The 14,996-nt window shown below is 34.6% G+C and overlaps 1 protein-coding gene across 5 annotated transcripts in view; it reads right to left on the bottom strand.

Moving 5' to 3' along the window:
- The window catches only part of tnk2b (tyrosine kinase, non-receptor, 2b), a 250,834-nt gene that overhangs the window by 47,193 nt on the left and 188,645 nt on the right, over nucleotides 1-14,996 (bottom strand). For 4 of the 5 annotated variants that reach the window (XR_007933986.1, XM_051921975.1, XM_051921985.1 and 1 more), the window contains 3 exons: nucleotides 11,916-12,007; nucleotides 11,052-11,096; nucleotides 4,561-6,008 (listed from right to left, as the gene is read on the bottom strand). Coding sequence is in view for 3 of the 5 variants with exons in the window: in XM_051921975.1 (XP_051777935.1) it covers nucleotides 4,561-6,008; nucleotides 11,052-11,096; nucleotides 11,916-12,007 (1,585 nt within the window). In the remaining 2 variants the exon portion in view is untranslated. The remainder of the gene's footprint in view (nucleotides 1-4,560; nucleotides 6,009-11,051; nucleotides 11,097-11,915; nucleotides 12,008-14,996) is intronic. The other variant, XR_007933988.1, reaches the window with a different exon arrangement.

Raw genomic sequence — 14,996 nt, 5'->3', positions numbered from 1 at the left:
CTAAAAAGATTACAATATGCAAGCTTTCGAGGCAACTCAGGCCCCTTCTTCAGGCAAGATGTAATCAGGCCCCTTCCCTGAAGAAGGGGCCTGAGTTGCCTCGAAAGCTTGCATATTGTAATCTTTTTAGTTAGCCAATAAAATGTGTCATTTTGCTTGGCTTTTCTCTGGACAAGAATGTAATAGTTAAGATGGCTAAGTTTACAGATGATACCAAACTAGGTGGAAGGGCAGATAATATAGAATCAGCTAATTTGTTACAGAAGAGTTTAAATAGCATATAGGTTTTTGCCCAATTGTGGCAGATGGAATGTAATGTAAGTGAATGTAAAGTATTACATGTAAAATGAATACACGATTGGGTGGGAGTCTAAAACTTGAAAGTATGTATGAGAAGAACCTGGGAGTCATAGTAGATTCATCACTATCTACATCAAGATGGTGTATAGAAATGATCAAGAAAGCTAATACAGGTCAAGAAAGGTTATGCTTAAGTTATATAATGCACCAGTGAGACCTCACCTGGAGTACTGTGTTCAGTTTTGGTCTCCATATTACAAAAAAAACCCCAAAACATTGCAGAACTAGCCAAAGATCAGAAAAGAACAAGTAGGCTGATTCCACGGTATGGGCTATGAAAAGGGATTGAAGGAGTTCAGGAGTTGAACCTTTTCAGTTTAAGCAAAAGAAAATTAAAACAGGACATTATTAAAATGTTTACAATTCTAAAAGGAACTCGTACAGTAATCATATGAAAAAGTTTGGGAACCACTCTGTTTTATTTTTGTTTATCATTGGCTGAACTTTCAAAGTAGCATTTTCCTTTTAATATATGACATGCCTTATGAAAACAGTAGTATTTCAGCAGTGACATTAAGTTTATTGGATTAACAGAAAATATGCAATATGCATCATAACAAAATTAAGGCCACTCAAGAATATTATGTTTAAATTTAGCCTAGAAAGCCAGCTTTAAATTAATTTCGTTTGGGCTATATATTTCCACATACTGTTTCATGTGTAGGCTTGAGCGGTTTTCGTCTGCCTCACCACCAGCTGGCCATATCTCTATTTATAGATTTCCATTAAGCAGCTTACAGAATGTAATTAAAATGTGCATAATATTTATATATACAGTATATTATATATATATATATATATATATATATATATATATATATATATATAATCACAAAATGTTAGTATTCAGAATATTGTTTTGTATGTTATTTAATTGTGTTTTCATTGAATGATGTTTTTTACTGTATTTGTACAGTATTCTGATCTCACAAAGACTTTAATAATTCACTGATCCATGCAGTCTAAACTGTACATTTATAAAACTGAATTGTTATAAAAAGATTGACATAATTAAACACACCAGATGTTTATTTCATTTGTAAATTCCAACAATGTAGTTCTAAGAACTAAGTGCACTTTCAAAAACACATTAGCACCTAAGCAACTGCATATAAAAACACTCATTCTAAAATTAATCTTGGGGATACAGATTACTGTACCTTACTGCAATGACTATTATTTTCACTTAACTTGCTTACCACTGATTACTAAAGTAAATTAATACAAAGCAGACTATATTAATATTCTTACCGGCCTGAGATTTCACAAGCAACTGCATAAATAAGCCATGACCTCCTTATTTGTTATAATCCAGGTCTGGGATAACCGATAAGTCATTAAATACAGAATAGAGATAAACATATGAGCTAAACCAGGACTGCTTTAAGTAGGTTTTGATTCATGATCTCCATACTGTAATTGTATATTGAAAAACAAAGAACACAGGAAGTGCATATTGGATAGCACAAACACTATCAAAATAAATAGACCATAGATCTGTGAACAGAAGGCCATCTGGCTAGAACAGGATTCATCACACTTTAAAGGCAAAAGTAACTGACAAAATGGATGGATGTAACTACGAGACTGTACTGCATTAAATAGAAATGCTAGAATGAGAATAGACTAAATCAGGCTAAAATGAAAAAAGACATACATGTTCATAAAACAATCAATCAATGAAAAGTCAAAACTGCCATAGCCAGGAAGGTACAGTAACTGTTAGAAAATCTGTGTACAGTACATGATGATACATGAGTTAACAACATCTGATTTGTGCTTTCAGCAATGGACAAAGTAATGTGAAAATATGAAGCACTTTCATAAAATATTGCATAAAATTATTTGTTTATTCATCATTTTTCCGTAATAAAATACTTTCACATTGTCATCATACTTGCATCATACAGAAATCTAATTTTATGTGTTTAGCATTCAATATTTCATGTTTTTGTTGCATGTACTGTGTATAGTGCTAGGGCTTCTATTATAAAGGAAAATACTCTTCCATAGAAATATGTTAAAATGGACTAAAACAAAACAACTTGAGGTGGAATGGTGGCCAATTGGTCAATGCTGCTGCCTCACACTTCTAGAATCCTGGTCATTGTTTCTGTGGAGTTGCCACTTCCTTCCTGTGGGTTTTGTTTTGCAGACTCATTCCAAAGATGTGTGGATTATGCTTTTGATTCTTATAAGGACCTCTGGGAGTGGGTGTGTGTGGGTGTCTGTGTGGGTGAGAGAGAGAGAGAAACAATTTTGCCCTAAAGTGGAATGTAAACATGTGGGTTTAAAGATGGATGGATGGAGAGATAAAAGTAAAGTTTAATGCAAAACATTTTTTTAATGAATTCCCTGTGTCTGTTATATCACTTTTTGTGCCTGGCTTAGTCATTGGCCTAGAAGAAAAAAAATGTTACCTCATCAAATTTAAGATATCTGCACACTCCTAATTTATAGCTCTCTTATTAGGCTTTCTGTGGGATAAGTGCATGTTAGGTTAATTGATAATTTCTTACCTATTTGTATAAAAAGATGACAATAATCCAGTATCAGCAATATACCTGCTAATCAAACAAAGCAAAAAACGCTACGCAAAAAACTTTATGCCCATTGTTTAAAATAGAACAAATAAATATGACAATGTGAAGTTTAGTGTATAATTGGTTTGCCCAAATAAAATGTAAATACTTGTAATTGATTTGTGCACCTAGAATCCATCCTGAAAAGCCACAGAGAGTTAGTTGTGTTATTACTACTCAATGGACATGATAAATTCATCACACAGAAATGAATTTTCATGGTGGAAAGATGAAAATCAGGAAGAAATCTGAATCTCCTCTGAGGGTACAAACATGGTACAGAATGGAAACTCCAATTAAACTAAATACATTTTTGTGTTTTATTCACTTGGGACAAAAATACAACCCAGAAATGCACAAACCCGCCATAAAAATCATAAATTTGCTAATCCTGCAATTAAAAAAAATTAACATGTTCAATGTATTAGATAATATGACAAATATATCTGAAGACATCAACTTCTTATTATTCATTTCTGATCAAGACTGGGGAAATGCTTTACTGAGTTCTTTAATTTTAACCAATATTGTATCCTAAACAATCATTCTGTTGTAATATAGGATGATAACATTTATTATTTTCAATTCATTTATTCATCTTCTGTAAGCTATGCATTTGTAGAACTGCACATTACCATTAATTTTCTATGCTATTATTACACTTTCATTTTACATTTTTGGAAATTACTGTTGCAGGACTGCACAAAATATGTGAAGAATCATGATGCAAGAAAAAACAAAGTGATAAATCTAACTAACTAAGTGATTTCAGAATATGCATTATGAACAGTTACTATGCCTGAATACAGATTTTTGAATATAAAAAAATCATGATGTAAGAAAAAACAAAGTGATAAATCTAACATATCAATGATTTCAGAATATGCATTATGAAAAGTTACTATGCCTAATACAGATTTTTGAATAGAAAAAAGGGAAAAAAAAAAACAAAAAAAAAACTACTGAGCCAGTATATTAAGGAGCGTGAGAATCAAAAGTTGTCAGCTGTGTAATTTACATAGAGATGACTGATCTGATTAGGAAATGTATTCTATTTGACTTAGATTGCCAAAAATATTAATAATAGCATATAGTAACTAAAGCAAATACATTCTGTCTTAAGAGTCAGAGACTAGAATTAGATTAGAAAACAGACAAATGTGTTAATTTTCTTTAAAGATGTGCCAAGCATCATAAAACCGAATCCATTACCTACCTTTCACAAGAGTGAAATTATAAATTTCAAATGTACAGTACAGCCTGTTAAAACTGCAAATATTGTGTATAGGATTACCTTAAAAATACTACTATGCTACTATGGATAGAATTCCAGGCTAGTGTGTAAACATAATCTTGCCTAATCTAAGCATTATGAAAAACAAGACATTTCCATCTCTTAGCTAATTCCTCACAACAAATATAACATTCTATATGCTTGGCAATACTAACTGCATTGACTGTAACCAAATACAACTTGTGCATTTTTGGTCAGTTTTGACCTTCCATTGCAGTTTTTTTCAGCTGTGTGAACTTATTTGGAATGTTTTGTCAGGATTTTAACTATATGACTGGCTGTAATCTTAACTTTCACAATGAAAACCTCCATCTGAATACTTACTAGTTTGATTTTATCTGATGGCTTGATTCCTTCAGATTTTCCAACAGATCCATCAAAGGTAATTTTCTGGAGACTATAGGAGGTCTTCATCACATTTTTGGCACCCAAATTGCTGTTATTGGAAGAGAAGTTTGCTTTGACATCATTTTGCTGGACCATGGGTCGTACAGTTGCTGTTGTAATAGTTCTCCTGGAGGAGATGTCCTCTGTGCTTTCAGCCTCCTTAAAAAACCTCTCATACTTATCCAAGTAGGGAGGTCTTTCTGGAAGAAGGTAATAATGTGTGTTGCTCACTTTTTTTCCATCTTTAACAATTGGTAAGATGCATGGTCCTTTGCTACAGTCCTTCCCTTGAGCCTGAATTACTTTTGGGGTAGCATATTTGGGGTCTGATGCAAAGCTCTGGGTAGTTAGCATTGGTTTGCCTGGTGAAGTGGAAAGATATGAACCAAATGACATGGCTGAACTAAGGCTGCATCTTTGTTGAGGAGATCCCACATGGAGACTCATGGGGCTAGGAGTTCGAGAATTAGGCTGTGATAAGGGGTCTCTTGGGGGTAGCTGCGGAGGTTTGTCATCCTCTCCCACTGAACCAGGAGAAAGATCACCAGACCATCGACCATACTCGTTTCGTTTAGCAGGCCGTGGTGGGATAGGTATCCTAGGTGGAATCTGTGGTCTTTCTTCAGCAGATGGTAAAAATATCTGTTTATGAACATCCGAATTTGTGGGGCTTGGTGTGGAAGGCTGAGAAAAACCAACAGGAACATTTAATCTTTTCATGCACTCTTGCTGTAGTTCCTCAAAAATTTCAGTTGACTGAGATAAGCTTGTCCGTCTCTTCTGCTGACAAGGCAAGAAAAGGTTGTCCTCCACTTTTGGTCTTTCTACCAAGTCAGTTTCCTGAACAAAGCCAAAGTTTGTTTCTCCCTTGTCTTTGGTTTTGTGGAGATTAACCATATCATATTTTGACCTTTCGTCTGTCATAACTTGTTCAGAACTATTTATCGAAGAAACTTCAATATCCTCCTCATCCTGAGCAACGTCATCATAAGCAGGTGGGGGTGGTAATGGTTTGGAATCCCAGTCAACAACAGGTGTTGGGTGAAGGGGTCTAGGAAGAAACCTTGTGGGACTCTGTGGAGGGGTTTTATCCAATATACTGTCAGTGTCCAACACTAATTTTGCCAGTGCTGGAATTGTTAGCTCCATGATAGGAGAAGGAGTAGATGGTGGAACCTCATCTTCAAAGTCAATCAATGAAATTTCATTTGCCTGAGCTACTATGCTTTTTCCACCAAAGCACTGTCTATCACTGATCTTTGTTGCACAGACTCGAGCGGCAGGTTTAAGTTTAAGACCCTTAACTGGCCCTTGTTTCCTTAGTGACATTTTCTTTAGGTTAGCAGCAGAATCTTCCTCTTCTGTTACTGGGTCATAGCAAGGTTCTGGATTAAATCAGGATGAAAAAAGACAGAAAAAGAAACTTACTACCAAACATTTAAAGGACAACAATCACTGAAATGTGCAGGTGAAAATAAAATGAAAATGGTTTCATCAAACTAAATGAATGAATTATTAAATGTTTCATATTTTTAAAGTGAACTGCATTTACTAATATTAGGCAATGCACATACAGCCAAGGTTGCATAATTGGATCTATGCAAAGCAGACAACCTTTTATTAGTTGGTAAATTCTTTTCATATATCAACTGTATTTAATGCCTCATATTGTGAAAGATATGGGAGTTTTGTAGCAAGACTGAAAATTTTAACAGAGAGCTATTTTATTCTGAATCATGAAATTTTGGAACTTTAGTGTAAAGATAAATTTCCATGAGCTGAATTTCTGTAGTTGAATACACCTGCAGTGTTCTGCTTGTCCATTTTGTTGCTTGATCTTTTGGTCAATATTACTCTTTCCTATTGCACTAAGCCATTCAAACTCATCAGGCATGTTACAGCATGTGTATTCTATAAATAAAGATGAAAGAATATTGTTCATTTAAATGCTATAGGCATAATGTAATTTGCCACTGTTGTTGCAATGAGTTCTAATGCCCAATGTTGCGTTTGTTGTCTAATATTATGTAGTAATGTTTGTATTATATATATGCTTTTTGATGGAAATAAATATGATAATTTGAATTAAATGCTGGTTAAGGAGGATGATAAGGACTAATTATTTCAGTATATTTGTGTTTGCATTTAATTCTTTAAGGTAGACGAGTGCACCCCAGAGAACCATGAGCTGCTCTAGGTGTTAGCACATGACTACTATTTGAATTAACCATTCTAGGCCAAGTCCAAGAACAGCCCAGTGCTCTACTTGAGGCAACATATACTCAACTGAGAATGCTTCATACGGTTTGTTTTGGTACTTTCTGTACCTCATATGTTCATCCACACCCTGAGTTTACTGTGTTAACAACGTGCAATTTTTGCTTACCTTTAGCTTCCTTGGAGTAGCATATAATAAATTATACTGAGTTGTTCAAAAAAGGCATTGTGCACCTGTATACATATATTAAGCATGTCAAATTTTATGTTTTAACTGGTTAATTTAAAACACTTGCCACATTTTTTTTTCATGAAATTAACTCACTTTGTTGTTTCAGTAGTAGACGTGAAATACTGTATTTAAACTACATGGTTGCTTTACTAAACACCCACTTTTTGATCATCAAGAGACAATAGTTGTTGTTGCCAGCTAGTTCTGATAATATAAACATTTTACAGCTCCCAGTTACATGAAAGGAGTGCATAGGACTGGGTTGCTATGCCTTTATCAAAAGTGTTTCCTTCATTACATCAGTGGAACTATTGTGTTTCTGCAGTATCTGTCATGTGCATATTTTACTTTTCTCAGAAAATCAACAAATTGTTTTGCTAAAAAGAAAATGCAAGTACCCCTTCATTTTCTAAAACAACTAATAAGGGGGTATATAATGTTAAACAAGTATAAAACAGAGGCAAAATATTTACTGACTAAATACTATAAATGCTGTGTTCTAAAACCTGACTTCTCAGCATATAACAATTGTATCAACACATTGGCTTCTAGTATCTTCTGAAATTAATTTGAAAATATTCTTTACTTGTATGCTTATTTAGAGAAATGTACACACCTTCACATATTTTGGAATTCTGGTCCTATCTGCCCCAATCATACTCTCCAGTCTTCAAGTGCCTGCCTTCTCAACATCAATAGAAGGAAGCATAAAAGGACTGGTAGGGCAGCTTTTGTTTTTATGCACAGCAATTAAAAAGAATTAAAAAACACCTTATAAAATAATTTTGCCAAAAAGTATGATTAGGTTAAAAATGGCGTCTGTATGGAAAAAATTAAGCAAGACTTGCATAGATGGTCAACCCTTCATCTCACTCTAGCCGGAAGAATTAACATTGTTAAGATGAATAACCTTCCTAAACTTCTCTTTTTATTTCAAAACATTTCAATATATATCAATAAATCATTTTTTAAACAGTTAGATTCAATAATAACCTCATTCATTTGGAACTCAAAACACCCACGTATCCGAAGAGCGACCCTACAAAGACCTCAGGCAGAAGGTGGCATGGCTTTACCTAATTTTCAGTTTTATTACTGGGCAGCAAACATACAAGCCATAAAAACCTGGACACAAATAAATGAACATACACAGGCTTGGTCCGCAATAGAAGTAAAATCCTGTAGTACTTCTTTATATTCCCTGCTCTGCTCTCCAATAAATGAAAGTTATCGCAAATATACTAATAACCCAATTGTGCTTTACTCACTCAGAATATGGAACCAAATTAGGAAGCATTTTAAGATGGAAAATCTTTTATCAGTGGCACCTCTGCAAGGGAACCACCTCTTTCAACCTTCGCAAGTATATCCAGTTTTTAATACCTGGAAAAGTTTTGGGATTAAAATGCTCAGAGATCTTTATATAGACAACATATTTACATCTTTTGAACAATTACGTTCAAAATTTAACCTCCCAGCTACACATTTCTTTTACTATCTTCAAATTAGAAATTTTGTTAAACAGAAATTGCCCGATTTCCCCCACCTTGCACCCTCCACAATGCTGGAAAAAATACTGCTCAATTTCGAGGAAACAAACACTATTTCCTCACTATATAAAATCTTATTAGAGTGCCTACCTTTCAAAGATCCAAGAGGACATTGGGAAGAAGATCTCTTAATCAATATATCAGAAAAGGAGTGGAAGGTAGCAAAGCAGAGAATTCACTCGAGTTCTATATGCGCAAAGCATAGAATTATTCAACTAAAAATTATATATCGAGCTCATCTGTCTCGCTTAAAACTGTCCAAAATGTTTCCAGGCCAGGATCCAACCTGTGAGCGCTGCAACCAAGCTCCTGCCTCACTGGGTCACATGTTCTGGGCCTGCACCAAACTAACATCATTTTGGACAAAAATTTTTAAGTGCCTCTCAGACAGCCTTAGTATCACAATCCCTCCTAACCCACTAACAGCTGTGTTTGGTGTCCTTCCAGATGGACTTGAATTGGAGAAGGACAAACAAACGGTGATTGCATTCACTACACTCTTGGCACGCAGACTTATTTTGTTAAATTGGAAGAATCCTAATTCTCCTCTTATAAGTCAGTGGGAAACTGATGTTTTATATTATTTGAAATTGGAAAAAATCAAATTTTCAGTTAGAGGATCTGTACAAAATTTTTTCAAAACTTGGCAGGATTTAATCAATATTATTTTAGAATAAGAGAATTAACTATTATTGCATTTAACTTCCTTCTCCATCTCTTATTTATATAGATATTTACTTCTCCCCTTCTTTTGTCTAATGTTGCCTTATTAAAAAGCTTAAAGAAATTTTCCTTTAGCTAAGCTCTCCTTCTCAGGGGTGGGGTTTGATTTGTTTTCAAATTTGTTGGGTTATAAATTGATCTGTTTGTATGGAATGATTACAATGAAAATTAATAAAATAAAAATATTAAAAAAAAATAAAAATAAAAATGTTAACACTAATGTATAATGAAATTAATTTAGTATTTGTTTTGTACAGTTGAGTTGGCCATTTGAGCCATGCATATGGCAGCCTTTTGAACATGTAAAAAAATTTGTGATGGTTAGCATTATTATTTGTTATTATTCACTTTTCTTCCCAGGAGCCTGCTGTGGTGCTGTGCCAATGCACCATTGTTGAAATTTCTCACCAGTTTTATGGAACACATGCTTAAAGAACAACAATAATTTATGACAGATTGCGATGGGAATAATGTAAAAGCAGAATGCCCAGAAGATGCTGCTGTTTAAAAAAAGACACTATCACACAACAAATAGGTTGTGATTTTAGCATCTTTTTAGTTATTCTATATTGTATATCTTATTCACTTTTCAAGTGTTGGTCTTCTTATTATTTCATTATCATCTTACTAGTATCCGTTTTATCAATGTAAATATGTAAAGTATATTGAGCTGCATTCAATGAATGAAATGTGTTATAAATATCATCATTGTCATTAAGTAACACTCTATATAATCTTTACTGAGAAATAAAAGCTAATGTGTTGGTAATTTGTAAAATTACAGATTAATAGATGAATAATTTAACTGAGCAAAAAATCTCAAAAGCAAAAATGTGTTCCTAATTCATAAATTGTTTGGAAGAAAACACATGAAGAGTTTGAAACTCCTGGCCTAATCAAATCTAATTTGCAGAGCTTTATATTTACTATTTATCTTAATTACCGGCTTTGGCAAGACTAATGTTATTTTATTTAAACCTCATTTATTTCAACATTTTTGTTTAATTTTAAAACCAGCATAATGGTTTCAAATGAACACATTTTTTCTTTTGGGTCATTTGAAAAATATTTTAAAAGTGCAATAGTAAATAATGATAGCAAACCTTGCAATTATTTAACTTTTTCACCTGAAAGCACTAATGCTGTGTTTTATTGTATGTTATTAACAATCATTACAACTTCCACTGCATAATATACTGTATTTAGTTTTAAGTGACATCATGCAATTACATGTATAATTTATTTGTTTCTTAAATGACTCTAAAACTACTTCACAAACACTCACAAACAAAAGAAAAATCATGCAATAATGCACTCTGACAAACAAAAAGGACTACTGTGTTACTCACATGATGCTATACACGTCTCAAAGAATGCCAAGCTATCATTAAACTAAAAAGCTACTGTATATGTTGGAACAAATGAAACAGCATTCTACAAACAAGGAAAAAACATTTATTAACTATTAGTGATAGTTACCTAAACATGAACAATCAGATGTTCTTTTGTAACTAAAGGGATCATTTAAATCCTATTCATGTTAGTAGATTTGTCTTATGGACAGCAAGACTGGGGCACAGTGAAACTGCTGCAAGGCATTACAAAAACAAGCAATAACGTTTACGGTATACCTTTAAAGAGTGGGACTAGAATGAAACAGAGAGAGCAGGAACAGCTTTTAGACCAAAACGAGTGGCCAGACTTACTCTTGATTAGGATGACTGGCTGAGGAGGGCGTGGAGGAGGCTCCTCTGAAGCAATGCAAAAGGAAGAGAGAGAATGAAGCTCAAAAAAAAAAAAAAAAGGGGGGGGGGCAATTTGGGGAAAAAATGGCAGATCAAAATTGTTCACTTATAGGAAAAAAGAACCGTTAAGGCCTGAAATGATTTATGATCTTTAATATTCAGATAGTGCCTGTACAACAAAGAACCAAGATATCATAACATGGTATTTTTGGGATGTCAGAGAACATAGATCTAAATTTTACATGAACACTTTAAATAAACACATTCTGAATATAATACACTTCAGATACTCTGTCACTGTTTTTATGCAAATGTAAAGAAATTAGATAGTCTTTTTTATTATTAGCTGAAGCATACATTTACAAAGGTATACATTCTTTGAAGTACCCTGATAATTCTGTTAAAGACTATGCCTAAGCAATTTAGATGAATATCAGAGGAAAAACAGCCGTCAACTATGGTATGCACAATTCAAATAAGTAACTTATCATTAAAAAATGCTATACCTGCCTTAATTTGTATTAATTTATAGTTATTAGTTTGTCAAGTGATTCATATTCCAAACAAATGTAGCTTACTTATGCATCACTCTGCAACAACAAGGGGCAGAGGTGCAAATCTTTTCATTGCAAGGTCTACTCAAATGTATTTACACTGCAAGAAATTAGGAATGTCTATGAATTTGATGTGAACTGTGGAAAGATGCCTCAGCGGAGACAATGTTGCTTATGACATTATCATGCTACCCTGAATATGACTGGTAACAGATTTAAACCAAAAATATTTGTTTTCAGATGCCTTTGGTAATACTTCGTCTTTACTTACTTTTTGCCCTTCCAGGCAACTGAGTGGGTCTTGCTGCCATTATATCCAGTCCTAAAACATCTGGGGGATCCATTGGATTGCTCAAGTACAACCTGAACATGGAATAAAGATGAACTATATTTGAAAGGAACAATTTTATTGACTGCAGATTTATATAATTAAAAAAAAACACTATACTTAATTAAATTCAGATTACATTTTCATGAAATCCTTACATTCAAACAAACAAAAGTAGAACCAGTGAGTATAAATTCTGCAAATTTCAAAACTCCAAACTTCACTGTCATACCATTTTGATTTCTTCTGCATTTCCACACTACTTTAGCTTAAAATACCACTGTAAAGATCATAACAATATACAGTTAATAATGGTTTTGGTCCCTTTTCTTTGTAAAACTTTTTAATGCCTTTACCAATGAGCATAGAGTGAAGTCACAAGAAAAATGCTTTCTTCCAATTCGAAGCATTAAAATAAAAAAAATAATAATTACAGGCCCATCTCACTCTAGATTTAACTACCTACCAATATCCAGATTTGGATTCTTCATCAATCCCAGCATTTAAAACATTAGCTGTACAAGCAGCATCAATAAGATGTAAAGTAGTCATAGTGTAGACAAATACATGATAGACGTTTACATCTCTGATAATCATGATCCACTGTTCATTTGTTTTTCTTGGTATGCTGCTCTGTAACGTATCATTATTGCCACCTTGATCACTTTATTCTTCCTACCATTGGACGAAGATGTCAAAATGGGTAGAACACAATGGAGTAAACTGATTCTACCTTTTCTAAAGGATCATGGGCCCCAGGTCCCCAATACCACAGGGTCTTTTTCAAGTAAGAGTTTTTACTGTTATTTATCCACTGTTACTTACCTTTCTTTGCAGCTATTCACATGTATTAAGCTATTCATATTTATTCTTTACAACACTAGCACAGTGGATATCACTGTTGCCTCACAACTTTGTAGTCCTGTGTTTGAATCCTAGGCTTAGCTACTGCCTGTGTCTGCAAGGGTTTTTCTTTCCCGGTACTACAGTTTTCCACCTACATCCCTAAGACACAAATGTTATGTTAACGAGTGGACACGGCATGACCGCATGCGTTCCTGTCTTGTCCAGAATGCTTCTAGCATAGGCACTGGCTCCCTGCAACTCTGAACTGGTTAAGCTGGTTGGAAAATGGATGGATATCTACAGTTAGGTCCATAAATATTTGGACAGAGACAACTTTTTTCTAATTTTGGTTCTGTACATTACCACAATGAATTTTCAATGAAACAACTCAGATGCAGTTGAAGTGCAGACTTTCAGCTTTAATTCAGTGGGGTGAACAAAACGATTGCATAGAAATGTGAGGCAACTAAAGCATTTTTTTTAACACAATCCCTTCATTTCAGGGGCTCAAAAGTAATTGGACAATTGACTGAAAGGCTATTTCATGGGCAGGTGTGGGCAAGTCCATCGTTATGTCATTATCAATTAAGCAGATAAAAGTCCTGGAGTTGATTTGAGGTGTGGTTCTTGCATGTGGAATATTTTGCTGTGAACAGACAACATGAGGTCAAAGGAGCTCTCCATGCAGGTGAAAGAAGCCATCCTTAAACTGCGAAAACAGAAAAAACCCATCCGAGAAATTGCTACAATATTACGAGTGGCAAAATCTACAGATTGGTACATCCTGAGAAAGAAAACGAGCACTGGTGAACTCAGCAATGCAAAAAGACCTGGACATCCACGGAAGACAACAGTGGTGGATGATCGCAGAATCATTTCCATGGTAAAGAGAAACCCCTTCACAACAGCCAACCAAGTAAACAACACTCTCCAGGGGGTAGGCATATCGATATCCAAGTCTACCACAAAGAAGACTGCATGAAAGTAAATGCAGAGGGTGCACTGCAAGGTGCAAGCCACTCATAAGCCTCAAGAATAGAAAGGCTAGATTGGACTTTGCTAAAGAACATCTAAAAAAGCCAGCACAGTTCTGGAAAAACATTCTTTGGACAGATGAAACCAAGATCAACCTCTACCAGAATGATGGCAAGAAAAAAGTATGGAGAAGGCGTGGAACAGCTCATTATCCAAAACATACCACATCATCTGTAAAACACAGTGGAGGCAGTGTGATGGCTTGGGCATGCATGGCTGCCAGTGGCACTGGGACACTAGTGTTTATTGATGATGTGACACAGGACAGAAGCAGCCGAATGAATTCTGAGGTGTTCAGAGACATACTGTCTGCTCAAATCCAGCTAAATACAGTCAAGTTGATTGGGCGGTGTTTCATGATATAGATGGACAATGACCCAAAACATACAACCAAAGCAGGAGTTTGTTAAAGCAAAGAAGTGGAAAATTCTTGAATGGCCAAGTCAGTCACTTGATCTTAACCCAATTGAGCATGCATTTCACTTGTTGAAGACTAAACTTCAGACAGAAAGGCCCACAAACAAACAGCAACTGAAAGCCGCTGCAGTAAAGGCCTGGCAGAGCATTAAAAAGGAGGAAACCCAGCATCTGGTGATGTCCATGAGTTCAAGACTTCAGGCTGTCATTGCCAGCAAAGGGTTTTCAACCAAGTATTAGAAATGAACATTTTATTTCTAGTTATTTAATTTGTCCAATTACTTTTGAGCCCCTGAAATGAAGGGAATGTGTTAAAAAAATGCTTTAGTTGCCTCACATTTTTATGCAATCGTTTTGTTCACCCCACTGAATTAAAGCTGAAAGTCTGCACTTCAACTGCATCTGAGATGCTTCATTTAAAATTCATTGTGGTAATGTACAGAACCAAAATTAGAAAAAAGTTGTCTCTGTCCAAATATTTATGGATCTAACTGTATATTTTTATATACACTTAATATATTACTATATTGTAAATATGTGAATGCACTCTGACCTTGTCCTTTAAGTAGAATGCTAGATTAAAAGAAACTTCACTTTCTAGACAGAACTGCAATAGCAGTTGTTAATTTTCTCAATCATGACACCAATGAAAACTGTTTTTGTATGCTGAGTGTAACAGTACTGTAGAGGTAAGCATTGCTGCCCCGCAGACACTAAGGTTAAATA

The sequence above is a fragment of the Erpetoichthys calabaricus genome, chromosome 2 (genome assembly GCF_900747795.2).
Source record: "Erpetoichthys calabaricus chromosome 2, fErpCal1.3, whole genome shotgun sequence".
NCBI classification, from domain to species: Eukaryota; Metazoa; Chordata; class Cladistia; order Polypteriformes; family Polypteridae; genus Erpetoichthys; species Erpetoichthys calabaricus.
The sequence above is the reverse complement of the archived record's forward strand: the minus strand, read 5'-3'. Positions and strand labels throughout refer to the sequence as shown.